Genomic DNA, 26,591 nt, shown 5'->3' with positions numbered 1-26,591 from the left:
TACATTAATTTTCCCCAGGACTTTTCCATTTACTGAATAGTTCACTCTTGAATTGGATCTTCCAAAATGCATCACCTCGCATTTGCCCTGATTGAACTCCATCTGCCATTTTTCTGCCCAACTCTCCAATCTATCTATATTCTGCTGTATTCTCTGACAGTCCCCTTCACTATCTGCTACTCCACCAATCTTAGTGTCATCTGCAAATCAGACCACCTATACTTTCCTCCAAATCATTTATGTATATCACAAACAACAGTGGTCCCAGCACGGATCCCTGTGGAACACCACTGGTCGCACGTCTCCATTTTGAGAAACTCCCTTCCACTGCTACTCTCTGTCTCCTGTTGCCCAGCCAGTTCTTTATCCATCTAGCTAGTACACCTTGGACCCCATGCACCTTCACTTTCTCCATCAGCCTACCATGGGGAACCTTATTAAACGCCTTACTGAAGTCCATGTATACGACATCTACAGCCCTTCCCTCATCAATCAACTTTGTCACTTCCTCAAAGAATTCTATTAAGTTGGTAAGACATGACCTTCCCTGCACAAAACCATGTTGCCTATCACTGATAAGCCCATTTTCTTCCAGATGGGAATAGATCCTATCCCTCAGTATCTTCTCCAGCAGCTTCCCGACCACTGACGTCAGGCTCACCGGTCTATAATTACCTGGATTATCCCTGCTACCCTTCTTAAACAAGGGGACAACATTAGCAATTCTCCAGTCCTCCGGGACCTCACCCGTGTTTAAGGATGTTGCAAAGATATCTGTTAAGGCCCCAACTATTTCCTCTCTCGCTTCCCACAGTAACCTGGGATAGATCCCATCTGGACCTGGGGACTTATCCACCTTAATGCCTTTTAGAATACCCAACACTTCCTCCCTCCTTATGCCGACTTGACCTAGAGTAATCAAACATCTGTCCCTAACCTCAACATCCGTCATGTCCCTCTCCTCGGTGAATACCGATGCAAAGTACTCATTTAGAATCTCACCCATTTTCTCTGACTCCACGCATAACTTTCCTCCTTTGTCCTTGAGTGGGCCAGTCCTTTCTCTAGTTACCCTCTTGCTCCTTATATATGAATAAAAGGCTTTGGGACTTTCCTTAACCCTGTTTGCTAAAGATATCTCATGACCCCTTTTAGCCCTCTTAATTCCTCGTTTCAGATTGCGCCTACAATCCCGATATTCTTTCAAAGCTTCGTCTTTCTTTAGCCGCTTAGACCTTACGTATGCTTCCTTTTTCCTCTTAGCTAGTCTCACAATTTCACCTGTCATCCATGGTTCCCTAATCTTGCCATTTCTACCCCTCATTTTCACAGGAACATGTCTCTCCTGCACGCTAATCAACCTCTCTTTAAAAGCCTCCCACATATCAAATGTGGATTTACCTTCAAACAGCTGCTCCCAATCTACATTCCCCAGCTCCTGCCGAATTTTGGTATAGTTGGCCTTCCCCCAATTTAGCACTCTTCCTTTAGGACCACTCTCGTCTTTGTCCATGAGTATTCTAAAACTTACGGAATTGTGATCACTATTCCCAAAGTAGTCCCTACTGAAACGTCAACCACCTGGCCGGGCTCATTCCCCAACACCAGGTCCAGTATGGCCCCTTCCCGAGTTGGACTATTTACATACTGCTCTAGAAAACCCTCCTGGATGCTCCTGACAAATTCTGCTCCCTCTAGACCTCTAACACTAAGTGAATCCCAGTCAATGTTGGGAAAATTAAAATCTCCTATCACCACCATCCTGTTGCTCCTACAGCTTTCCATAATCTGTTTACATATTTGTACCTCTATCTCACGCTCGCTGTTGGGAGGCCTGTAGTACAGCCCCAACATTGTTACCGCACCCCTTCCTATTTCTGAGTTCTGCCCATATTGCCTCACAGCTCGAGTCCTCCATAGTGCCTTCCTTCAGCACAGCTGTGATATCCTCTTTGACCAGTAATGCAACTCCTCCACCCCTTTTACCTCCCTCTCTATCCCGCCTGAAGCATCGGTATCCTGGGATATTTAGTTGCCAATCATGCCCTTCCCTTAACCAAGTCTCAGTAATAGCAATAACATCATACTCCCAGATACTAATCCAAGCCCTAAGTTCATCTGCCTTACCTATTACACTTCTTGCATTAAAACAAATGCACCTCAGACCACCAGTCCCTTTGCTTTCATCATCTGCTCCCTGCCTACTCTTTCCCTTAGTCACGCTGACTTCATTATCTAGTTCCTTACAGGCTTTAGTTACTACATCCTACTCTCCACTGACCTCATTTGGTTCCCATCCCCCTGCCACATTAGTTTATACTTATAAAACACCTTAGGATTTTCCTTTATCTTGCCTGCCAGTGTTTTTTCATGTCCCCTCTTCACTCTCCTAATTACTTTAAGTACCCCCCTACACTTTCTATACTCCTTTAGTGTCTCCACTGTTTTAAGCGTTCTGAATCTGCCATAAGCCTCCTTTTTCCCCCTGATCCAATCCTCTATAATCCCTTGACATCCAGGGTTCCCTGGACATGTTGGTCCTACCCTTCACCTTAACGGGTACATGTTGGCTCTGAACTCTCACTATTTCCGTATTGAATGACTCCCACTGGTCTACTGTAGACTTTCCTACAAGTAGCTGCTCCCAGTCCACTTTGGCCAGATCCTGTTTTATCATATTGTAATCGGCCTTCCCCGCCCCCCCCCCAATTCAGTACCTTTATTTCCAGGATACTAGCTGAGATTAAAAGTAAAGTGCAGGTATTTGAAAGGCTGGCTGTACTTAAAGTGGATAAAGTCACCAGGACCAGATGGGATGTATCCTAGGATGCTGATGGAAGGAAAGGTAGAAATTGCAGAGGTTCTGGCTGCAATCTCAAAACATCTACAAAGGCCATGAATGCAGAGAAGGTGCACTGGAGAGCAGCGATGTACTTAGAATGGGCACTGAAAGGCTGCCTTTGGAATTGATACATAACCACGCAATGGGCGAGCATCTGGGTTTTAGGGAGAGACACCTTTTGGAATGTGTCATAGAGGAATCCAATATCCTCCACATCGAAACTATTCCCTTTCCAACCCTCCTTAGATCCAAGGGTGGTGTCAAAGAACTGGAGGATTCCAAATGTTACACCCTCGTTCAAAAAAAAGGGAGAAGGATAATCCTGGCCATTACAGGCCAGTCAGTTTAATGTCAGTGGTGGGGAAGCTTTTCGAAACAATAATCCGAGAGAAAATTAACAGCCACTTGGAAAATCATGGAACAATAAACGAGAGCCAGCAAGGATTTGTTAAGGGAAAGTTGTGTGTGACTGATTAAGTTTTTTGATGAGATGACAGACTGGGTGGTTGAGGGCAGTGAAGTTTATGTTGTGTAAGTGGACCATTGAGCACAAAACAGGAAAATCTGCACCAATGGAAAGTCTGCCGTGCTCCAGCTGCCTGATGTAGACCAAGGATTGGGAACTCCTGGTGATGCAAAGTAATGCCAATGTCTCCTTTCTTGTGATAATTAGTTGTTGCCTAAACAAAAGCAAGTTTCACACAGTCAAGTGATTTCAAACAACACTCCTGTTCCCCTCTGTGGTCTGTAGCTCGGAACCTGAATATTGGAAGGGACCCACTTCAGCCAGGTACCACCATTTTGTGAATGTTACCAAGGGAAGGATATTGGATTCCTCTATGATACCTTCCAAAGGTGTCTCTCCCTCCGCACTTTGAAAACCCAGATGCTCACCCATCGTGTGGTTATGTATCAATTCCAAAGACAGCCTTTCAGTGCCCATTCTAAGTACATCCTGCTCTCCAGGGCACTTTCACTGCCTTCATGGCCTTTGTAAATGTTTTGAGAGGTTTAGTTGTTCTCACAAGTCCAGTTTTCATCCTGCTCCAGGTTTTTGTGTTGAAGGTGATTTTCTGCATTCCATTTTCATTAAATTAATTGGCATTCCAGTTTCTCCTAAAGTTCCACAGAAACTACTTCAAACCTTAGCTTCTTAAAACTCTTGTGTGATTTCTTGTGCACAGTCTCTAATAGAGCACACAGCTGATAAATGGCCTGTTTGTGGAGGATAAATAGATGGATTGATCATTGTGAGAATCAGCTCGGGGCCTGTTTAGGAGGACCAGAAATCAAAGTTTCAACAATCAGTTAATTTCAAGTTGTGCCAGAGTTAGTTTGACATGAATAATTATTGGTTCAGTCTTGTGCCTCATTTCAGATTCCTGATCAAGGGCATTCGAGCCAGGGCTGTTCAGGGGTGATGTCAGGAAGCACTTCTTCACACAAAGGGGAGTGGAAATCTGGAACTCTCTCCCTGAAAAAGCTGTCGGGGCTGGGGGGGGGGGTCCATTGGAATTTTCAAAACTAAGATTGTTAGATTTTTGTGAGGCAAGTGTAAAGGGTTATAGAACCAAGGCAGGAGTTACGATATAGATCAGCCATGATCTAATGGAATGGCGGAACAGGCTTAAGAGGCAGAATAGCCTCCTATTCCTATTTTACTATCATCTGTCTTGTGCTCACCAAGCTGTCAAGTTAATATATTCACTTGGCATTATAACCTTGAACTGATTTTGCCTGTGACTGCAGATTTGTTCTGGCCTGTTGTAAGAGGAGAGATTCCCTGTTTCCTAAACTCCTTCCCTACTCGCCTATTACTGCCCTGTGACTGTGATTTTGTCTTTGGTTTCTTATCTTCTAAGTAGGCCTAAGGTTATTGAGTAAGCTGCTGTGGGAAGGCTTTGTGTCAGTGATAGAATTTTCTTAAGTGCTCCATATTACTTCTTGTGCTTTATACGTTTGCTCTTCACTCAATGTCGTAGAGTCATTATACCAATGAAGGAGGCCGTTTGGCCCATCGTGTCCATGCTGGCTCTCGATAGAGCAATCCAGTCAGTCACATCCCCCACTCTATCCCTGTAACCCGGCAACTTTCTTTTCCTCGTGTGCCCATCCAATTTCCTTTTGAAATCATTCATCGTCTCCCACCACCCTCATAGACAGCGAGTTCCAGGCCATTACCACTCACTGCGTTAAAAACGTTCTTCCTCACATTTCCCCTGCATCACTTGCCCAAAACCTTCAATCTGTGCCCCCTAGTCCTTGTACCATCAGTTAATGGGAACAGCTTTTCTTTGTCTACCTTATCTAAACCTGTCATAATCTTGTACACCTCAATCAAATCTCCACTCAACCCCAGCTTCTCCAACCTAACCTAGTAGCTAAAATCCCTCATCCTTGGAACCATTCTGATAAATCTCCTTTGCACCCTCTCAAGGACCCTCACATCCTTCCTAAAGTGTGGTGACCAGAACTGGATACAATACTCTAGTTGGGGCCTAACCAGAGCTTTATAAATGTTCAGCATAACTTCCCTGCTTTCGTACTCAATTTATGAAGCCTAAGATCTCGTATGCTTTGCTAATTACTTTCTCAATATGTCTTGCCACCTTCAAAGATCTATGCACATGTACCCGCAGGTTCCTCTGTTCCTGCACACTCTTTAGAACTGTGCCATTAAGTATCTATTGCCTCTCCCTATCCCTTCTGCCAAAATGCACACCTCTCTAAACTCCATCTGCCACTTGTCTGCCCATTCTCCTAGTCTATCTATGTCTTGTTGCAGGAGGTTCATATCATCCTCACTATTTGTCACGCCTCCAAGTTTAGTATTATCGGCAAATTTTGAAATTTTGCTCTGTATTCCAAGATCCATGTCATTTATATATAGCAAAAAAAGCAGTGGTCCCAGCACTGACCCTTGGGAACACCACTGTCTACCATCCTCCAGTCTGAAAAACAACCATTTACTATGACTCAAATAAAAACAAGAAATGCTGGAATCACTCAGCAGGTCTGGCAGCATCTGTGGAAAGAGAAGCAGAGTTAACGTTTCGGGTCAGTGACCCTTCTTCGGAAACGTTAACTCTGCTTCTCTTTCCACAGATGCTGCCAGACCTGCTGAGTGATTCCAGCATTTCTTGTTTTTATTTCAGATTTCCAGCATCCGCAGTATTTTGCTTTTATTTACTATGACTCGCTGTTTTCTGCCCTTAAGCCATTTTTTTTATCCAAACTGACACTGACCCTCTTATTCCATGAGACTCAGTTTTGTTAACTAGACTTTTATGTGTTACTTTGTCAAACACTTAAAATCCACATAGACAACATTCACCGCATTCCCTTCATCAACCTTCTCTGTTACCTCATCAAAAAATTCAATTACATTAGTCAAGCACAGTCTGCCTTTTACAAATCTGTGCTGGCTTTCCTTAATTCACTCAAATCTCTCCAAGTGCTGGTGATTTTTTCCCCTGATTATTGTTTCTAAAACCTTACCCACCATTGATAAACTAACCGGCCTGTAGATGCTAGTACTATCCTTACACGCTTTCTTGAATAAGAGTGTCACATTTGCCACTGTCCAATCCTCTGGCACCTTCCCCGTATCCAGGGAAGATTGGAAGATTATGACAAACCCTTCCGCTATCTCCAGCCCCACATTAGCAACCTGGGATGCAAGGCATCAGGACCAGGTGACTTATCCACTCTAAGCATAGCCAATCTTTCCAGTACATCCTGCCTATCAATTTTCATCCCATCCATTACCTTTATCATCTCTACTTCTACTGATATTTTGTCAGCATCCTCTTCCTTCATAAACACCAATACAAAATACTCAATAAATATTCTAGCCTTGCCCTGCACCTCTGAGCATATATCACTCTCTTTGTTCCTAATCGGCCCCAACCTAAAAACTTACTATTTACATGCTGGGAGAAGATTTTTGGGTTCCCTTTTATGTTAACTGCCATTCAGTTCTCATAATTCCCTCTTCACCTCCCCTCTCAACTTACTATATTTGACATATTTCTTGCTTGAAGAATTCACCTGACATGGATCAAATACCCTGTTTTTGTTTAATCATAATCTCTATCTTCCTCGTCATCCAAGGAACCTGGGCTTTGGTTCCCCGACCTTTCCCTCTTGTTGGAATATACCCAGCCTGTACCTGATACATCTCTTCCTTAAAGATCGCCTCTTGTTCTGTTACAGTTTTTCAGTCTTTGGTTCCATTTTACCTTGGCTGGATCCCCTCTCATCCCATTGAAGTTAGCCCTCTTCCAATTTAGCAGTTCTACTTTAGATTGTTCCTTGCCCTTCTCCATTACTAATATAAACCTTTTTATAATTCTTTCACTGGATGTGGGCGTCGCTGGCTAGGCCAGCATTTATTGCCCATCCCTAATTACCCTTGAGAAGGTGGTGGTGAGCTGCCTTCTTGAACCGCTGCAGTCCATGTGGGGTAGATACACCCACAGTGCTGTTAGGAAGAATGATTCGATGATCACTCTTACCCAAGTGTTGTCTTACAGACACTTGGTCCACTTGGCCCACCTCATTCCCCAGCACCAGATCCAGCAAAGCCTCCTTCCTAGTTGGACCAAGAACATACTAGTCAAGGAAGTTCCCCCTCCTTGCCCTTTACTCTACCATTATCCCAATCGATATTTGAGTAATTAAAGTGCCCCACTATCGTCCCCCTATAGTTCTTACACATCTCTGTGATTTCCCTATAGATTTGCTCCTCTATCTCTCTCACTTTTGGAGGCGTGATCATCCCCTTTTTGCTTTTCAACTCTATAACCATCAAGGACATCCTCTCTCTACAATGTCTTCCCTAATCAGTACTGCTATCTCACTTCCCTTTTTTCCTTCCTTACTTTGTATCCTTGAATATTAAGCACCCAGTCCTCACCATTTTTAAGGCACATTTCCGTTATTGCCACTACATCATATTCCCATACTGCTATTTGTACTTGTAGCTCTCCAACCTTATTCACCACACTTTGTGTATATACACACATGCATTCCTCGTAATCATTCTCAGTCCACTCCCACCTAACACGGAACTACTCCCTTCTCTAGTACTATTCAACACAGTCACTCCTTTATGCACCTTATTCCTCTTTTCTATTTCTATATGCTGGTGCCCATCCCTCTGCCAATTTAGTTTAAACCCTCCCCAACCAGACTAGTGAACCTCCCCACAAGGACTTTGGTCCCAGTCCTGTTGAGGTGCAATCTGTCCCTTTTGAATAAGTGCCTCCTGCCCAGAACTTGTCCCAATGCCCCAAGAATCTGAAGGCCTGTCTCCTGTGCTTCAAGCCCTGCATTGATCATCCCTGTCTTCCTCTTTCTACTCTCACTAGTGCGTGACACTGGACATTTTCTTTTCATGGGATGTGGGCGTCACTGGCAAGGTCAGCATTTGTTGCCCATCCCTAATTACCCTTGAACTGAGTGGTTTGCTTGGCCATTTCAGAGGGCAGTTAAGAGTCAACCACATTGCTGTGGGTCTGGAGTCACATATAGGCCAGACCAGGTAATGACGGTGGATTTCCTTCCATAAGGGGCATTAGTGAACCAGATGGGTTTTTATGACAAACATAGTTTCATGGCACCATTACTGAGACTAGCTTTCAATTCCTGATTTTTTTTTTCAATTAATTAATTGAACATAAATTCCGCCAGCTGCTGTGGTGGGATTTGAACCCTTGACCCCAGGGCATTAGCCTGGGCCTCTGGATTACTAGTTCAGTGACATTATCACTGTGCCACCATCTCCCCCAGAGATTATTAATGTTGATGTCCTACTTTTTAACTTCCTTCCCAGCTCCTGAAAGTCTGAATGGAGGACTGCAATACTTGCTCTCTCTATGTTGTTGGTACCAACATGTACCACAACTTCTGGCTCACTCCTTTCCCCTGTAAAATATTCTGCATCCTCTGCTTAATATCCTTTACCCTGGCACCAGGGAGGCAACACACCATGTGGGATTCACAATGACAGTTACAGAAATGCCTTTCTGCCCCCCTAACTATGGAATCTTATATAACAACCGTATTTCTACTCTTTGCTGTTCCCTCCTGTGCAGTCCTTTGCCCATTGGTGCCATGGTCTGGACAGCACTCCTTCAAGTTGTTATCACTCCCAGCAGTCTCCAAAGCTGAGTGCCAGTTTGAGAGTGGCACACACCCTGAAGGCTCCTGCACTTCCTGCCTCTTCCTACTCTTCCGGACGGTCACCCGTCTACTATCCTGAACTCTCACTGCCTGTGGGGTGACCACCTCCTGGAAAGTACAATGCAGGAAACTCACATCCTCTGCAGTGACTCCTTTGAGATCCTCCTCCTGACTTTTATCAGATTTCTGACATTGCTACATTCCCATATATATATTTTCCCATCATCTCTTGTTCCTATGTTCCAGTTCATTTGACATTTGTAGTTGGTATTTTGATGTGTTTGAAGCTTTCTCCCATATTTAAGGATGAGTTAGTTACCTCACTGATAACATGTTTTATGGTTCGTACTCCTACTACTGATGTGATTGGCTGGAGTTCCAGAGCAGGGTTTTTATTCTTCATTCATGTCTTCTGATCACCATGATTTGTAGAAGAGAATGAATTTCCTGCAAGAGTTAAACGTTCCATTAGTTTGTTGATTGTGATGAGGGTTGTTAGGGTTAGGATATTCCTCCAGTGTTTGGGTAAACATTCCCACATAGTAAAGTAGGTAGGTGACAGGTGTGTTTTCTTACCTACACTGCAGTGCCGATTCTGTAAGGATTGTTCCAAGTGTGACAGTACATAGAGACAAGTTTACCTTTTTGCATGTTTTGGTGTCAACAGCAACACTACGGCCATGCCGATGACTACCATACGGAGAGCAGTCGGGGATCTGATTTATCTGACATCATGGAGGAGGATGAAGAGGAGCTGTATTCAGAAATGCAGCTTGATGAGGGGGGTAGGAGAAGGCACAGTGTGACTTCACATAACGCACTGAAGGTAAGGCACATTCTACATACAGAGCAACACTAACTGCACTCCGAAAGTAATTGATATGAACCACTTGGGGGCATTTCTGAGTAAATGTACTATGTCAACGCAGGTCTGTCTTTCCCCCTTAGATATCGCAATGTCCTCAGTTACGGAAGCTTCAATATCTTATTTTCTGAGTTTAAGGAAATATGTTGTAAAGATTTAGATTTTAATCTGGTTCCCGTCACTTCTTCAAAGTTCTCCTTCACCATCTGGTGGCACCAGTCCCCCAGCCGGGAGTGGTCCCCCAGCCGGGAGTGGTCCCCCAGCCGGGAGTGGTCCCCCCGCCAGGAGTGTTCCCCCCGCTGGGAATGGTCCTGCTAGTTATGGTTTTCCAGTTGCTTCGTTTCCCCAGTTCTGATGATTGGGAGTGAAAAGTTTGCCAATGACACACAGATTGGTGGCACAGTAAGTAATGTAGACAGGAGCATAAAATTACAGGGACACTGATAGATTAAGTGAGTGGACAAAACTGTGACAGATGTGGCACAGTGGCGCAGTGGTTAGCACTGCAGCCTCACTGCTCCAGCGACCCGGGTTCAATTCTGGGTACGGCCCGTGCAGAGTTTGCAAGTTCTCCCTGTGACCGTGTGGGTTTTCGCCGGGTGCTCCGGTTTCCTCCCACCTCCAAAGACTTGCAAGTGATAGGTAAATTGGCCATTGTAAATTACCCCTAGGGCATATGGGATTACTGTAGGGTTAGTATAAATGGGTGGTTGTTGGTCGGCACAGACTCAGTGGGCTGAAGGGCCTGTTTCAGTGCTGTATCTCTAAATAAAAAATAAAATGGATTTCAACACAAGTAAGTGCGAGGTCATCCATTTTGGACCAAAAAAGGATAGATCCGAGTATTATCTAAATGAAAAACTAGGAACAGTGGAGGTTTAAAGAGATTTAGGGGTCCGTGTACACAGATCACTAAAATGAAGTGGTGAGGTACGAAAAAGTCTTCAAAAAGGATAATGGAATGTTAGTCTTTATAACTGGAGGGCTGGAATATACAGAGGAGGATGTTTTGCTACATCTACACAAAGCCCTGGTTAGACCACATCTGGAGAATGATGTCCAGTTCCAGGCACAGCACCTTAGAAAGGATATATTGACCTTGGAAGGAGTGCAGTGCAGATTCACCTGAATGTTACCAGTGCTCCAAGGGTTAGATTGTGAGGAGAGAATACATAAACTGAGCTTGTATTCCCTGGAATATAGAAGGGTAAGGGGTTATTTGATTGAGGTTTTCAGGACCTTGCAAGGAATTGAGAGGGTCGATAGAGAGAGACTATTTCTGCTATTGGGGGCTTCAAGGACGAGGGGACATAACATTAAATCAGAGCCAGTCCATTCCGGAAAGACTATAGGAAACACCTCTTCACACTGAGGGTAATAGAAATGTGGAACTCTCTCCCACAAAAAGCAGTAAATGCTGGAGCTTGGTTAACCATTTTAAATCTGAGACTGATAGGCTTTTGCTGGACAGCAGTATAAATGAATATGAAGCCAAGACAGGCGATGGAGTTCAGATACAGATCAGCCATGATCTCATTGAATGACAGCACAGACTCAAGGGGCTGAATGGCCTCTTCCTGTGTCCATGTTCCTATGAAATAGAGTTTGGGATGAGATATCTGCAACAGGTCAGCAGGTTTAGGGCCCCAACCAGTCAGGTTTTCCTTTCTCTTGTTGGAGGAGAACAAATGAATTTCACTGTAGATGAGTGTGAGGTGGTGGATTTTGGTAGGAGGAGTAAGAAGTTCACATACTCCATGGATAGTAAGAATGTAATTGGGGTAGAGGAGCAAAGGGATCTAGGGGTAGAGATATACAAATCACTGAAAGCAATGATGCAGGTTAACATGGCCATAAAAAGCAAACAAAGCACTGGGGTTTATTTCTAGAAGGATAGAATTAAAAAGCAGATGACACAAGAACTAGGCACGGAATTAGATCACATGGCCCATCGAGACTGCTCCGCCTTTCAATACCATCTTGGGTTTCAATTCCACCTTCCTGCCCGCTCCCCATATCCCTTGATTCCAGAGAAGTTAAGCTAAACTTGTGTCGAATCTAGGTTAGATCACACTGAACAGTTCTGGTCTCCATATTATAAAAATTCTTAGAGAGACACTGGAGAAAGTGCAAAAAAGATTTACAAGGATGATACCAGAACTGAGAGGTTATAACCAACAGGAAAGACTAAACGGACTGGAGCTCTTTTCTCTAGAAAAGAGAAGACTGAGAGCTGACCTGATAGAGGTCTTTAAAATTATGAAAGGGTTTGATAGGGTAGACCTTGAAAAGATGTTTCTACTTGTGAAGGAGATCAGAATGAGGGGCCATAAATATAAGACAGTCTCTAATAAATCCAATAGGGAATTTAGGAGAAATGTCTTCACCCAGAGAGTGGTGAAAATGTGGAACTCGCTACCGCAGGGAGTGATTGAGGTGAATAGTTTAGATACATTTAAGGGGAAGTTAGATAAACACATGAGGGAGAAAGGAAAAGAATGATATGGTGATAGGGTGAGATGAAGTAGGGGTGGGAGGAGGCTCGTGTGGAACATAAACACCAGCATGGAGCAGATGGGCCGAATGGCCTGTTTCTGTGCTTGAGGATGATCTTGATTGTCTGGGGTATTTCAGCTTAATACCCTCCTGGCTTCCAAATTTGCTCACAGCAAATTGGTCCAATGTGAATGGCCACCCAGCTCTGGTACTTGGGTAAAAGCACCACACAGTGTTGACCAGAATGGGAGGGGCTCAGTGATGGTCTCTAGACTTCACTGTATTGGCTGATGACAGTGCGGTGGTGATGAGGATGTGAAGCTGGCAACAGTGTTCCTGAGATCAGCCAGTATTCCTGATCACCATCGTCACCCTCCTGTGAGCCGATATCAGGCGAGGCCACGACCAGCTTCAGCTGGAACAGACCCACATGCAAGATCTCACTCAAAAGGAATTTCAGAGCAAGTTTTATGAACTCGCCCTCCTTGTACAGACCTATAGGCCCCAGGGACTGCATATTGGGAATTTGGGACACTCTGCTTGGCTTTCCACCCTCCGGCCTCTTCAGCTGAGATCCAAAATGCAAGTCCAGCCAAGAACTAACCAGAAATGCAATTTCATCAAATCTCCCATTGAAGATAATGAGGAGGAGCAGGATGATAACTTGGCTGTTTCTTTGGCCAAGGTTTTGTGTTGATGGCACTGCCTTTAAATGGAGCAGCCAGTGAAGCAACAGGATTAGGTTTTGGGAACGAACATGGCTGAAATCAACTCCACTCCCATCTCAAGCCTTCGATTCCCACTCCAAGCCCCGAACGCTTGCCTCAAGGCGTAACATTTCTGAACCCAGTAACTACAGAGAGCAACAGCCTGGGACTTCCTTTGCTGTGAGATCCCTCAGATCTTGTGACAAGCCAGTGAAGTGCCATATTGCACAATGGGCTGTCTACACATTGGATTCTTCTGAAAATTGACACCAACATTAACTAATATTGATTATTAATCCAAAGAGTAAATCCACTGATCCTGGGCTCCCAGCAGGGAGCCACACTCAAAAGGAGTGCGATTGGAGATGGGGATATAAAATAATAGCATTGATTCTCCCACCCACATCCCTTCAACCAAGGCTCTCCATTCCTAAAGAGAGTTTTCCCTTAAATCTCCAGCCAACTCACTGTAGACTGATGCATGGGACGTACAATGGATTCTTCTGTTGCCGAGATCTGCCCAAGTGTTGAAGTAATCTGTGTTGTTTTGTTATTTTGCTGTGTGCTAATTGGCTGCCGCGTTTCGTACATTACAAAAGTGACTACACTTCAAAAGTACTTCATTGGCAGTTAAGCACTTTGGGACATCCTGAATGGTGAAAGGCACTATACAAATGCAGGTCTTCTTTGTTATTTAAATTAATTGGTTTAATGAATGAGTTGAATCACTGAGACAATGCACTTTTTGATATACAGGTATGTTTACACACTAATGTAAAAGTTGCTCAGTAAACAACATTAGCTGAGTGACCTGACTCCCATTTCGTTGGGGCATAGATGGCTGAGAGGGGGCAGTAAGAGGGTTTATAAACCCAAACTGCAGACCCCAAAACAATTTTAGTGTTGATGTGTAAACACATTTGGGATGGAGATGAGGAGAAATTTCTTCACTCAGAGGGTTGGGAATCTTTGGAATTCTTTAATAAAAGCAAAATACTGCAGCTGCTGGAAATCTGAAATAAAAACAGAAAGTGCTGGAAATACTCAGCAGGTCTGGCAGCATCTGTGGAGGGAGAAGCAGAGTTAACGTTTCAGGTCAGTGACCCTTCTTCAGAACTAGCAAAGGTGACCTGCTGAGTTTTTCCAGCACTTTTCGTTTTTATTCGGAATTCTCTACTCCACAGAACTGTGGATGCTCAGTCGTTGAGTATATTCAGGATGGAGATCGATAGATTTTTGAACATGAAGGGAATTGTGGGATATGGGGGTGGTCCAGGAAGGTGTAACTGAGTTAGAAGATCAGCCATGATCTTATTGAATGGCGGGGCAGGATTGAGGGGCCGAATGGTCTCCTCCTTCGCTTATTTCTTATTTTCATGTCCTTTACACCAAATTGGCTCAACAGTTCAGTTCATCAATCAAACCAACTGCTCTCCATATTGACTCAAACTCAACAGCAGTGGCACTCTCAGTTCAATCTGAGTGACTCCAGTCTATTCCTGGGTGGTATAATCAGGTACTGAAGTGTTTCGAACTTAATGGTGGAGAAAGAAATTAATGTAAGAACATGTCACAGTGGAACTGTAAAATGATTTTTGCACTATGCTGCAAGGGAGAGATCAGGCCTGGTGTTTTAGTGTGACAATCATAAGCTCTAGAAACAGACAATGTTTTCCAGTTGACACTGGCTCTAGATAGTAAATCCGTCTTTATTCTCTTTCCCTTATTTTATTGCACTCCCTGTCCAGCACTGAATCATAGAATCTTACATTGTGGAAGGAGGCCATTTAGCCCATTGTGCCTATGCTATCCAATTAGTCCAACTCTCCCTGCTCTTTCCCCATCGCTCTGCAATACACACATAGTATACCTCTGCCAGATGGGTGGATTTTCCAATTTAGCAATCCTGGTGGGGGATTTCGCCCAACGGGAATGAATATTAGAAATTTGTCCCTGCTAACGTCTGAACCCAGTTCCCATTGTGCAAAGCATTACACTGAGAGAAATAAAGCATCAAATTTCTTTGGCTCCCATACTTTTCAATTTGCAGGCGGGTCTGAATGTTTTCTTTTTGATCTGAATGGTATCAAAATGAATGAACCCACTGTCCATCCACTGTAATGAAACCGCGTGTGCAGATTTAACATTTCATTCATGGCCTTTTTCAAACGCTCCAGTTTTACATGGTGGATATGATGACATGATTGTTGCCAACGTTACACACAAGGCCCTAGAGTCATGGGGCAACTGGGCAGATGTTTTCCCTTTCAGTGTTGGTTCAGACATGTTCAGAGATGCCCTTCAGTTCTATCCGTTGCAGTTTTGCTTGCATTATGCTAATAATACATTGGTTTGCCTGCCTGGTGGAGTAATTCATGGAGCAGCAAGACCCCTTGTGTTTGTATTAAGCTTTCGTCCCTCTGTTTAATACCTCAAGTAACTTCTGTATCATGATCGTATTTTTACAGATTCCCCATTAAGAGCATGTCATCACCCACATGGGATGGACTGCATGCTTTCCCTTTCCCACTGGCTCCAGAAACTAATTCTGTCTTTATTTTCTTTTCCCCATTTTATTGTTTTACCACACTGTCTATTGTGTTGTTTAACAAACTGCTTGTAGATCTCCCTTCAGAATAAAAGTGTTGGAGAAGCTCAGAAGGAGTGTCTTGAGATTTCATCACAGAAACTTCATTGTAAAAAACTTTTCAGTATTCCCGAGCTAGCCGAGGAAGGTGGAGAAAATGCAGAAACGCAGCCACCCAAAACAGTAGAAGGCAACCCAAACTCGGCTGATAGCAAAAAGGTAGAGGTGCAATCAAAAATGGAGAAAGGATTGCAGAGTAATAGAACGTGCAAACCCTACATGCAAGACAACAGACAGCAATCATTCCCCTTAACATCAAAGAGACACTCTCAGGAGCAGAGCTCCTCTCCAAAGGCTGCTTCCAATATGGATGATTGCTTGTGGGAAGATAGGGTTAGCAGACTAAGTAGAGAGGCCACAAGGAGCCCAGACAGTGGATTAGACTATGGAAGTGGGGAAGAGGTTTCTCGATCTTTGAGTAACAGACAGAGCTGTGTAAATCTGAGCCATTCGACAACAGGACTGGACGATAATTCGGGAACTGTTGGCTGTCCAAACAGATGTGGCCCCGTGCAGACAAGGGGACGCAAAAGACCTTTACAAAGGCAAGTTAGCGTTGAAGAGGACTTCTTCAGTGTGGAAGCTGCTGACGGGAGGTCCATGTCAGTCTCAGATGTTGCAAGTAGGGGCACGCCACAATACAGAGCTGAGAAGAATGTCACAGAGGACAATAATGAAAGGGACATTCTCTCCACAGAAGAGAAGCAGGTTACCTGGACAACTAAATTAAAAACAAGTAACACTAGTGTGCCAAATGCAGTTACAATATGTGTCCACAGGGACAAGGAAAGATTACTGGTGTGTGGAATAAACATCCCTCCTGCCATCTGCTTGCTAATCAGTCTCATTAATTATTCCTAGATGATTTTTCTTTTCTCTGCTTATTTATCTCCTTTTTCTCCAGTACCTTTCATGATTTATTTCTGCTCTGCTTGGCTTGATCAGCACTCAATGCCTGAAAACATCATTGTGAATATTTTCATTTGCTTGCAAAGAGCTCGAATCTGCACAGGGTTTGTTTGTGCCCATTGCTCCCACCGTTGATTTGACCAGTTGCTTTTCTGTAGACTAGAATTTACCCCAGTAGACCTGTTTTTTTTTAGTTTCTTTGCAGTAGAATGAAAACAGAACAAGTTTCCAATGTCACGATTTACCTCCCTCTGTCTGAATTTCTCTCTCCAGATTTTAGGCAACCCCTCGGGATCCGGGCGTATGTCAGACAGAATGGATCATTTGGGCCGAAGGGCATCTCATGGCAGTACAGTACAGAGGGGGAGGCCCATGACTGTGCCATCGATCGGTAAGTTAAACCACTAAATAACGATATTAGGAAGTGGGAAGGAAGACGTCCTTCTACATTGAACCATACTGCACAGAAGGAGGCCATTTGGTCCATCTTGTCTGTGCTGGCTCTTTGAAAGAGTTGTCCAATTTGTCCCACTCCCGCTGCTCTTTTTCCCCATAGCCCTGCAATTTTTCCATGTGGAGTATTTCTCCAATTCTCTTTTGAAAGTTACTATTGAATCTTCTTCCACTCCCCTTTCAGACAACGTGCTCCAGATCACAACAACTCTCAGCTAACTAATCAGTTAGCTGATGCACTAGAAATCCACATTTCCAAATTTTTTGATGACACAAAGATAGGCAGCATTGGAAGCAGTGCAGATGAAGCATCAAATTACAAAGAGATATTGACAAATTAAGTGAATGGGCAAAACTGTGGCAAATGGATTTTGAAATAGTGAGAAGCTAAAATCAGTGACGATCCAAAGACACTTGTGCACCAGGTACACACACAGATCATCAAAATGTCATGAACAGGTAAAGAAAATAACCAAAACCGCGAATGGAATGCTGGCCTTTATATCTATAGAGCAAGAATACAAGGGTGTAGAAGTCATGCTTCAGCTATACAAAGCCCCAGTTAAACCACACCTGGAGTTACTGGGAGCAGTTCTGGGCACCACACCTTAGGAAGGATATATTGGCCTTGGAGAGAGTGCAGTGTAGATTTACAGAATGGTACCTGGACACCAAGGGTTAAATTAAAAGGAGAAATGATATGACCTAGGGTTTAATTCCCTGGAATTTAGAAGGTTAAGGGGTGATTGGATTGAAGTTTTCAAGATATTATGGGGAGCAGATAGGGTAGAGGGAAACTATTTCCACTAGTTGGGGAGTCTAGGACTAGGGGGCAGAGTCTAAAAATTAGAGCCAGACCTTTCAGGAGTGAGATTAAGAAACCGTTCTAGACACAAAGGGTGGAGACGTTTGGAATTCTCTTCCACAAATGGCAATTGATGCTGGATCGATTGTTACTTTTAAATGTGAGATTGATAGAATTTTTATTAACCAAAGATATTAAGGGATATGGGGCAAAGGTGGGTTTATGGAGTTAGGTCGCAGCTCAGCCATGAGCTCATTGAATGGCGGAACAGGCTCGAGGGGCTGAATGGTCTATTCCAGTTCACTGTGTAAAAGAAATTTCTCTTCATAGAATCATAGAAAGTTTAAGGCACAGAAAGAGGCCACTTGGCCCATCGTGTCTGTGCTGGCCGAAAAACAATCCACCTATTCTAATCCCACCTTCCAGCATTTGGTCTGTAACCCTGCAGCTTACAGCACTTGAGGTGCATATCCAGACTACTTTTGAATGAGTTGAGGGTCTCTGCCTCAACTACCCTTTCAGGTAGTGAGTTCCAGACCATCACCACCCTCTGGGTGAAAATGTTTATCCTCATCTCCCCTCTAATTTTTCTACCAATCACTTTAAATCTATGCCCCCTCATCACTGACCTCTCTGCTATGGTGAATAGACCCTTCACCTCCACTCTATCCAGGCCCTTCAAAATGTTCTACATTTCAATCAGATCTCCCCTCAGCCTTCTCTGTTCCAAGGAGAACAACCCCAGCCTATCCAATCTTTCCTCATAGCTGCATTTTTCCAGTCCTGGCAACATCCTCATAAATCTCCTCTGTACCCTCTCTAGTGCAATTACATCCTTTCTGTAATGAGGTGACCAGAACTGCACATAGTACTCAAGTTGTGGCCTAACCAATGAGTTATACAGTTCCAGCATAACCTCCCTGCTCTTGTATTCTATACCTCAGCTAATAAGGGAAAGGATTCCATATGCCTTCTTAACCACCTTATCGACTTGTCCTGCTACTTTCATGGATCTGTGGACATTCACTCCAAGGTCCCTCACTTCCTCCACACTTCTCAGTATTTTCCCATTAATCATGTATTTCTTTGCCTTGTTTGTCCTCCCCAGATGCATCACCTCACACTTCTCCAGGTTGAATTCCATTTGCCACTTTTCTGCCCATCTGACCAGACCATCAATATCTTCCTGCAGCCTACATCTATCCTCCTCATGATCTACCAACCTTTGTCTCATCTGCAAACTTCTTGATCATGCCCCCTACATTTACGTCCAAATCGTTAATATACACCACAAAAAGCAGGGGACCCAGTACTGAGCCCTGCAGAACACCACTGGAAACAGCCCTCCAAACGCTAAAACAGCCGTCAACAATTACCCTTTGTTTCCTGCCACTGAGCCAATTTTGTATCCACCTTGCTGCATTTCCCTGGATCCCATGGGATTTTATTTTTTTAACCAGTCTGCCATGTGGGACCTTGTGAAAAGTCTTGCTAAAATCCATGTAGACCACATCAACTGCACTACCCTCATCTATCTTCCTTGTTACTTCTTCAAAAAATTCAATCAAGTTGGTCAAACAAGATCTTCCTTAACAAATCCATGCTGACTATCCTTGATGAGCCTGTGCCTTTCTAAGTGACAGTTTATCCTGTCTCTCAAAATAGATTCCAATAATTTGCCCACTACTGAGGTTAGACTGACTGGCTTGTAATTAGTCAGTCTATCCTTCGCTCTCTTTTTAAACAGAGGTTAGCAGTTCTCCAATCCTCCAGCACCACACCTGTATCCAGTGAGGACTGGAAAATGATGGTCAGACTCTCTGCTATTTCCTGTCTTGCTTCTTTTAACTGCCTGCGGTACATTTCATCTGACCCTGGTGATTTATCAACTTTTAAGGATGCTAATCTCATTAATACTTCCTCTCTCCCTATGTTTATCACATCCAATACTTCACACTCTTCTCCTTAACTACAATATCTGCATTGTCCCCCTCTTTTGTATAGACAGACGCAAAGTATTCATTAAGAACCATACCAATATCTTCCGCTCCTGCACATAGGTTACCTTTTTGGTCTTTTACGGGCCCTACTCTCTCCTTAGTTATCCTCTTACTCTTAATGTATTGATAAAACATCTTTGGGTTCACCTTGATTTTGCTTGCCAATATTCTTTCATGCCCTCTCTTTGCTTTCCTAATTTCCTTTTTGATTTCACCCCTCCACTTTCTGTACTCCTTTTGGCTTTCTGTAGTATTGAGTTCTCTGTGTCGGACATAAGCTTCCCTTTTCTGCCTTATCTTACCCTGTAAGCTCCTTGACATCCATGGGGCTCTAGATTTGGCCGTAACACCCTTTTTCTTTGTGGGAACATGTTTACTCTGAACCCCCTGAATCTCCCCTTTGAATGCCTCCCACTGTTCTGACACTGATTTACCTTCAAGTAGCTGTTTCCAGTCCACTTTCGCTAAATCACTCCTCAGTTTAGTAAAATTGGCCTTGCCCCAATTGAGAACTCTAACTCCTGTTCTATTTCTGTCCTTTTCCATAATTATGTTAAAACTGACTGAATTATGATCACTACCACCAAAATGCTCTCCCACTGCCACTCCTTCCACCTGCCCATCTTCATTTCCTAAACATTGTTAAAACAAAGTCTAAAACTGCACCCTCTCTTGTTGGACTTGCTAATACTGGGCAAAAACATTCTCCTGAATGCACCTTAAAAGTTCTGCTCCCTCAATTCCTTTCACACTAAAATGATCCCAGTTAATATTGGGGTAATTAAAATCCCTGACTATTACTGCCCTATTGTTCTTGCACTTCTCAGAGATTTGCCTATATATCTGCTCTTCTATCTCCCTCTGACTGTTTGGGGGGGCTACAGTACACTCCCATCAGTGTGATTGCCCCTTTTTTGTTCCTTAGCTCAATCCATATCAAGCCTCATTTGATGAACCTTCCAGCATATCATCCCTCCTCACAGCTGTAGTAGTTTTGCTTGACCAAAATTGCCACTTCCCCGCCTTTCCTATCGCCCTCCCTATCACGTCTGAAAACCCTGTAATCAGGAACGTTGAGCTGCCGTTCCTGTCCCTCCTTAAGCCATGTTTCTGTAATAGCTATGATATCATACTGCCACGTGTCTATCTGTGCCCTCAGCTCATCTGCTTTATTTGCTATAATCCTTGCATTGAAATAGATATCCTTGAGCACAGCCAAACTCTTTTTTTATTTATTTTCTAACCCTCATTTCCTCTGTCTTCCAGACTCATCCATTAATTTTCCACCTTCCATTTTAATTTCTGATTTTGACCCAGCTGAGCCTCCCCTCAGGTCCCCATCCCTCTGCCAAACTAGTTTAAACCCTCCACAATAGCAGTAGCAAAACGTCTGGCAAGGAACTCAATCCCGGCTCTGTTCAGGTGCAACACGTATGGCCTGTACAGGTCCTGTCTCCCCCAGAGCTGGTCCCAATGTCCCAGGAATCAAAAGCCCTCCCTCCTGCACCATCTTTCCAGACACTCATTCATCTGTTATTTCTATCCTTCTATTTCTATACTCACTTGCGCATGGCACTGGGAGTAATCCGGAGATTACTACTTTTGAGGTCCTGCTTGCTAATTTCTTATGTAGCTCCCTAAATTCTGACTGCAAGACCACATACCTCTTTCTACCTATGTTGTTGGTTCCGATGTGGACCACGACTGCTGGCTGTTCACCCTCCCCTTCAGTTGCTCAGTGACATCCTTGACCCTGGCACCAGGGAGGCATCACACCATCCTGGAGTCACGTCTGCGGCCATAGAATCGCCTGTCTGTTCCAAAGAACAAAGAACAGGACAGCACAAGAACAGGCCATTCGGCCCTCCAAGCCTGCGCCGATCTTGATGCCTGCCTTAAAACCTTCTGCACTTCCGGGGCCCATATCCCTCTATTCCCATCCTATTCATGTATTTGTCAAGATGCCTCTTAAACATCGCTATCGTATCTGCTTCCACCACCTCCCCTGGCAACAAGTTCAAGTCACTCATCACCGTCTGTGTAAAAAACTTGCCTCGCACATCCCCTCTAAACTTTTCCCCTCTCACCTTAAACCTATGTCCTGTAGTAACTGACTCTTCCACCCTGGGAAAAAGCTTCTGACTATCCACTCTGTCCATGCCGCTCATAACTTTGTAAACCTCTATCATGTCGCCCCTCCACCTCCGTCGTTCCAGTGAAAACAATCCGAGTTTTTCCAACCTCTCCTCATAGCTAATGCCCTCCAGACCAGGCAACATCCTGATAAACCTCTTCTGTACCCTCTCCAAAGCTCCACGTCCTTCTGGTAGTGTGGCGACCAGAATTGCACGCAATATTCTAAGTGTGGCCTAACTAAGGTTCTGTACAGCTGCAACATGACTTGCCAATTTTTATACTCTATGCCCCGACTGATGAAGGCAAGCATGCCGTATGCCTTCTTGACTACCTTATCCACCTGCGTTGCCACTTTCAGTGACCTGTGGACCTGTACGCCCAGATCTCTCTGCCTGTCAATACTCCTAAGGGTTCTTCCATTTACTGTATACTTCCCACCTGCATTAGACCTTCCAAAATGCATTACCTCACATTTGTCCGAATTAAACTCCATCTGCCATTTCTCCGCCCAAGTCTCCAACCGATCTATATCCTGCTGTATCCTCTGACAATCCTCATCACTGTCCGCAACTCCACCAACCTTTGTGTCGTCCGCAAACTTACTAATCAGACCAGCTACATTTTCCTCCAAATCATTTATATATATTACAAACAGCAAAGGTCCCAGCACTGATCCCTGCGGAACACCACTAGTCATATCCCTCCATTCAGAAAAGCACCCTTCCACTGCTACCCTCTGTCTTCTATGAGCCAGCCAGTTCTGTATCCATCTTGCCAGCTCCCCTCTGATCCCATGTGACTTCACCTTTTGTATCAGTCTGCCATGAGGGACCTTGTCAAAGGCTTTACTGAGGTCCATATAGACAACATCCACCGCCCTTCCTTCATCAATCATCTTTGTCACTTCCTCAAAAAACTCAATCAAATTAGTGAGACACGACCTCCCCTTCACAAAACCATGCTGCCTCTCGCTAATAAGTCCATTTGTTTCCAAATAGGAGTAAATCCTGTCTCGAAGAATCCTCTCTAATAATTTCCCTACCACTGACGTAAGGCTCACCGGCCTATAATTTCCTGGATTATCCTTGCTACCCTTCTTAAACAAAGGAACAACATTGGCTATTCTCCAGTCCTCTTGGACCTCACCTGTAGCCAATGAGGATACAAAGATTTCTGTCACGGCCCCAGCAATTTCTTCCCTTGTCTCCCTCAGTATTCTAGGGTAGATCCCATCAGGCCCTGGGGACTTATCTACCTTAATGCTTTGCAAGACACCCAACACCTCCTCCTTTTTGATAATGAGATGACTGAGACTATCTACACTCCCTTCCCTAGGCTCATCATCCACCAAGTCCCTCTCCTTGGTGAATACTGATGCAAAGTACTCATTTAGTACTTTGCCCTGTCTATTGAATCATCTATCACTATGGCTCTTCCAGTCTTCCCTGTACCCCCCTGTGCAGCTGAGCCACCTGTGGCACCAGGACTTGGCTCTGGCTGCATTCCCCAGGTGATGCATCACTTTCCTCAGTATTCAGAACTCCCCTCTTATTCTTTTTGCCAATTATTTTAAATCTGTGTCTTTTGGTTTTTGATGTTCCTGTCAGTGGAAACAGTTTCTCCTTATTTACTGTATCAAGCCCGAGTGCAATAATTATATTTTACATATTATCTTGTTACAAATAAGCAAAGGGGGAATCTTCCCCGTGTAATTGTAAAATTATTATACGTAAAGATGAATTAGCTATTCACTTGACAAAATATCGCATTTTGGGGTTACTGATTCATCACCGTTTGCATTCTGCACTGAAAAAGGCTGAAATTTTCCAAGAGTGAATCAACACTGAAAATGCTGAAAATCAAAAGCAGATCCAGTGGAAATGGATAAAATCACTGGACAGTTACAGGGAAATGGGTGAAATCACTGGACAGTTACAGGGAAATGGGTGAAATCACTGGACAGTTACAGGGAAATGGGTGAAATCACTGGACAGTTGCAGGGAAATGGGTGAAATCACTGGGCAGTTACGGGAAATGGGTGAAATCACTAGACAGTTACAGGGAAATGGGTGAAATCACTGGACAGTTACAGGGAAATGGGTGAAATCACTGGACAGTTACAGGGAAATGGGTGAAATCACTGGGCAGTTACAGGGAAATGGGTGAAATCACTGGGCAGTTACGGGAAATGGGTGAAATCACTGGGCAGTTACAGGGAAATGGGTAAAATCACTGGACAGTTACAGGGAAATGGGTGAAATCACTGGACAGTTACAGGGAAATGGGTGAAATCACTGGACAGTTACAGGGAAATGGGTGAAATCACTGGGCAGTTATGGGAAATGGGTGAAATCACTGGGCAGTTACGGGAAATGGGTGAAATCACTGGACAGTTACAGGGAAATGGGTGAAATCACTGGACAATTACAGGGAAATGGGTGAAATCACTGGACAGTTAAAGGGAAATGGGTGAAATCACTGGGCAGTTACAGGGAAATGGGTGAAATCACTGGACAATTACAGGGAAATGGGTGAAATCACTGGACAGTTAAAGGAAATGGGTGAAATCACTGGACAGTGTGATGGAATCTGCAGTTTTGCAGAATCTGTGGGGGAGCCTGTGCGAGCTTTGTCTGAACAGATTACTTGTTGAATGTTCTGTTAGATGCACTGACCCTGGTTTCAAAGCTTTTCTTTGAGATAGACCGTAACTGAAAGGGAAACTAAAACTTCAGATTTCCAGGAAAACAGAAACTAGTTGGAACCAGATTAAAAAGTCACAGATCCATCCGAGCTCAGGTCACGCAGCAGTGCAGTACAGGCAGGCTGAAGAAAGTGTTACTTAAGGTAACTGATTAACCAGACCCAGCCACACAGTGCATAAGTTCGTCACTGAAGGACTGTTATAAAGGTAATACTGGTGGATCCATGCCACCAAGACCATCGTGAGCAGAGCTGAGGAGGATCTAGAGAAATGCGCTGTTTTGGTGAAGACCATACCCATGGAGTTCGGGTTGAAGGGGAACTGCTGTCAGATGAGAATTGGTGGCTTTATCTTGGAAGAAAGGGGCTGAAGATCCAACTGAGGAAGTTCCGAGCTCTGAAGAACTTTGTGGCTGTAATTGGTGCCATATATGCTGAGTGGCGTGCCCAGTAAATCCGTGAGATCTATCTTTGTTGTATTTGATAGAAAATGTGTAATTTGTAATGTAAATATTGACCGAGATTTGTCTGTTAATTCATGTTTAATTTATGTTGATTTTGGTTTGATAAAGTAAAAGTTATGAAAGTGAAATCTTGTGTATTTGTTTGTTTATTGGGGTCATTCAGTAAATTCAGTTCTTTTGCTTTGTCCATCTCCACAGGGATCATGACAGTTACAGACAAATGGGTGAAATCACTGGGCTCCAGATTTCAGTAAAGACTCTGTGAAGGGCTGTGTTACAATGCAATTTGCTTTGACTTTGTAACATCTCCTTTTCTGTCTCCATGTAGAAATCACAGTGGACAGTAACAGTGAAGGAGGCCGCTCCCGTTCAGGGAGTGAAGGTAATATCTCTCCAGCAAGAGAGGATGCTTACTATCGCAACATTGCTGGGCGAAGGAAATGGCCACTCCAACGCAGCATGACATCTGAGAATCAATACGGTAATTCGCAACCGGCTCCCATTAAATTCTCCATTTCACAATAACACATAGTCCCTTCACACGGTTAGTAAATAGTGCGAATGATCTTTCTAATTAGCTAAACACAACAGCCAAAGGCTGCTTTCCCACAATCTCCTCCTCCATCGCTACCATTACATCATTCATAAAAGAAAAGCCTGGATGCTTTTATTTTAAAAACCGCTAAGTTGTAAAACGTTGAAGTTCTTCTGAAAACGTCAAATAGCTACTGAGTCAGAACAGAGTCCCAGTGACTCAGATCTTCCTGTGACTCAGATCGTCCAGTGACTCAGATCGTCCAGTGACTCAGATCTTCCTGTGACTCAGATCGTCCAGTGACTCAGATCATCCAGTGACTCAGATCTTCCTGTGACTCAGATCATCCAGTGACTCAGATCGTCCAGTGACTCAGATCTTCCCGTGACTCAGATCTTCCCGTGACTCGGACCGTCCCGTGACTCAGATCGTCCAGTGACTCAGATCGTCCAGTGACTCCGATCGTCCAGTGACTCCGATCTTCCAGTGACTCAGATCTTCCTGTGACTCCGATCGTCCAGTGACTCCGATCGTCCAGTGACTCAGATCGTCCAGTGACTCAGATCTTCCAGTGACTCAGATCTTCCAGTGACTCAGATCGTCCAGTGACTCAGATCTTCCAGTGACTCAGATCTTCCAGTGACTCAGATCTTCCAGTGACTCCGATCGTCCAGTGACTCCGATCGTCCAGTGAATCAGATCTTCCAGTGACTCAGATCGTCCAGTGACTCAGATCGTCCAGTGACTCCGATCGTCCAGTGACTCCGATCGTCCAGTGACTCAGATCTTCCTGTGACTCAGATCGTCCAGTGAATCAGATCTTCCAGTGACTCATCTTCCAGT

General features: G+C 44.1%; 1 protein-coding gene across 7 annotated transcripts in view; it reads left to right on the top strand.

Moving 5' to 3' along the window:
- rimbp2b (RIMS binding protein 2b) overlaps positions 1–26,591 on the top strand; it is a 480,114-nt gene that overhangs the window by 417,205 nt on the left and 36,318 nt on the right. For 5 of the 7 annotated variants that reach the window (XM_068054578.1, XM_068054577.1, XM_068054576.1 and 2 more), the window contains 4 exons: positions 9,696–9,854; positions 15,720–16,541; positions 16,926–17,043; positions 25,542–25,694. In XM_068054578.1, the coding sequence (XP_067910679.1) occupies positions 9,696–9,854; positions 15,720–16,541; positions 16,926–17,043; positions 25,542–25,694 (1,252 nt within the window). The remainder of the gene's footprint in view (positions 1–9,695; positions 9,855–15,719; positions 16,542–16,925; positions 17,044–25,541; positions 25,695–26,591) is intronic. The other 2 variants (XM_068054582.1, XM_068054579.1) reach the window with 1 other exon arrangement.

Source organism: Heterodontus francisci, chromosome 23 (assembly GCF_036365525.1).
Source record: "Heterodontus francisci isolate sHetFra1 chromosome 23, sHetFra1.hap1, whole genome shotgun sequence".
In the NCBI taxonomy this organism is placed as follows: Eukaryota; Metazoa; Chordata; class Chondrichthyes; order Heterodontiformes; family Heterodontidae; genus Heterodontus; species Heterodontus francisci.
Note: the sequence above shows the minus strand (reverse complement) of the source record. Positions and strands in the feature narration are given on the sequence as shown.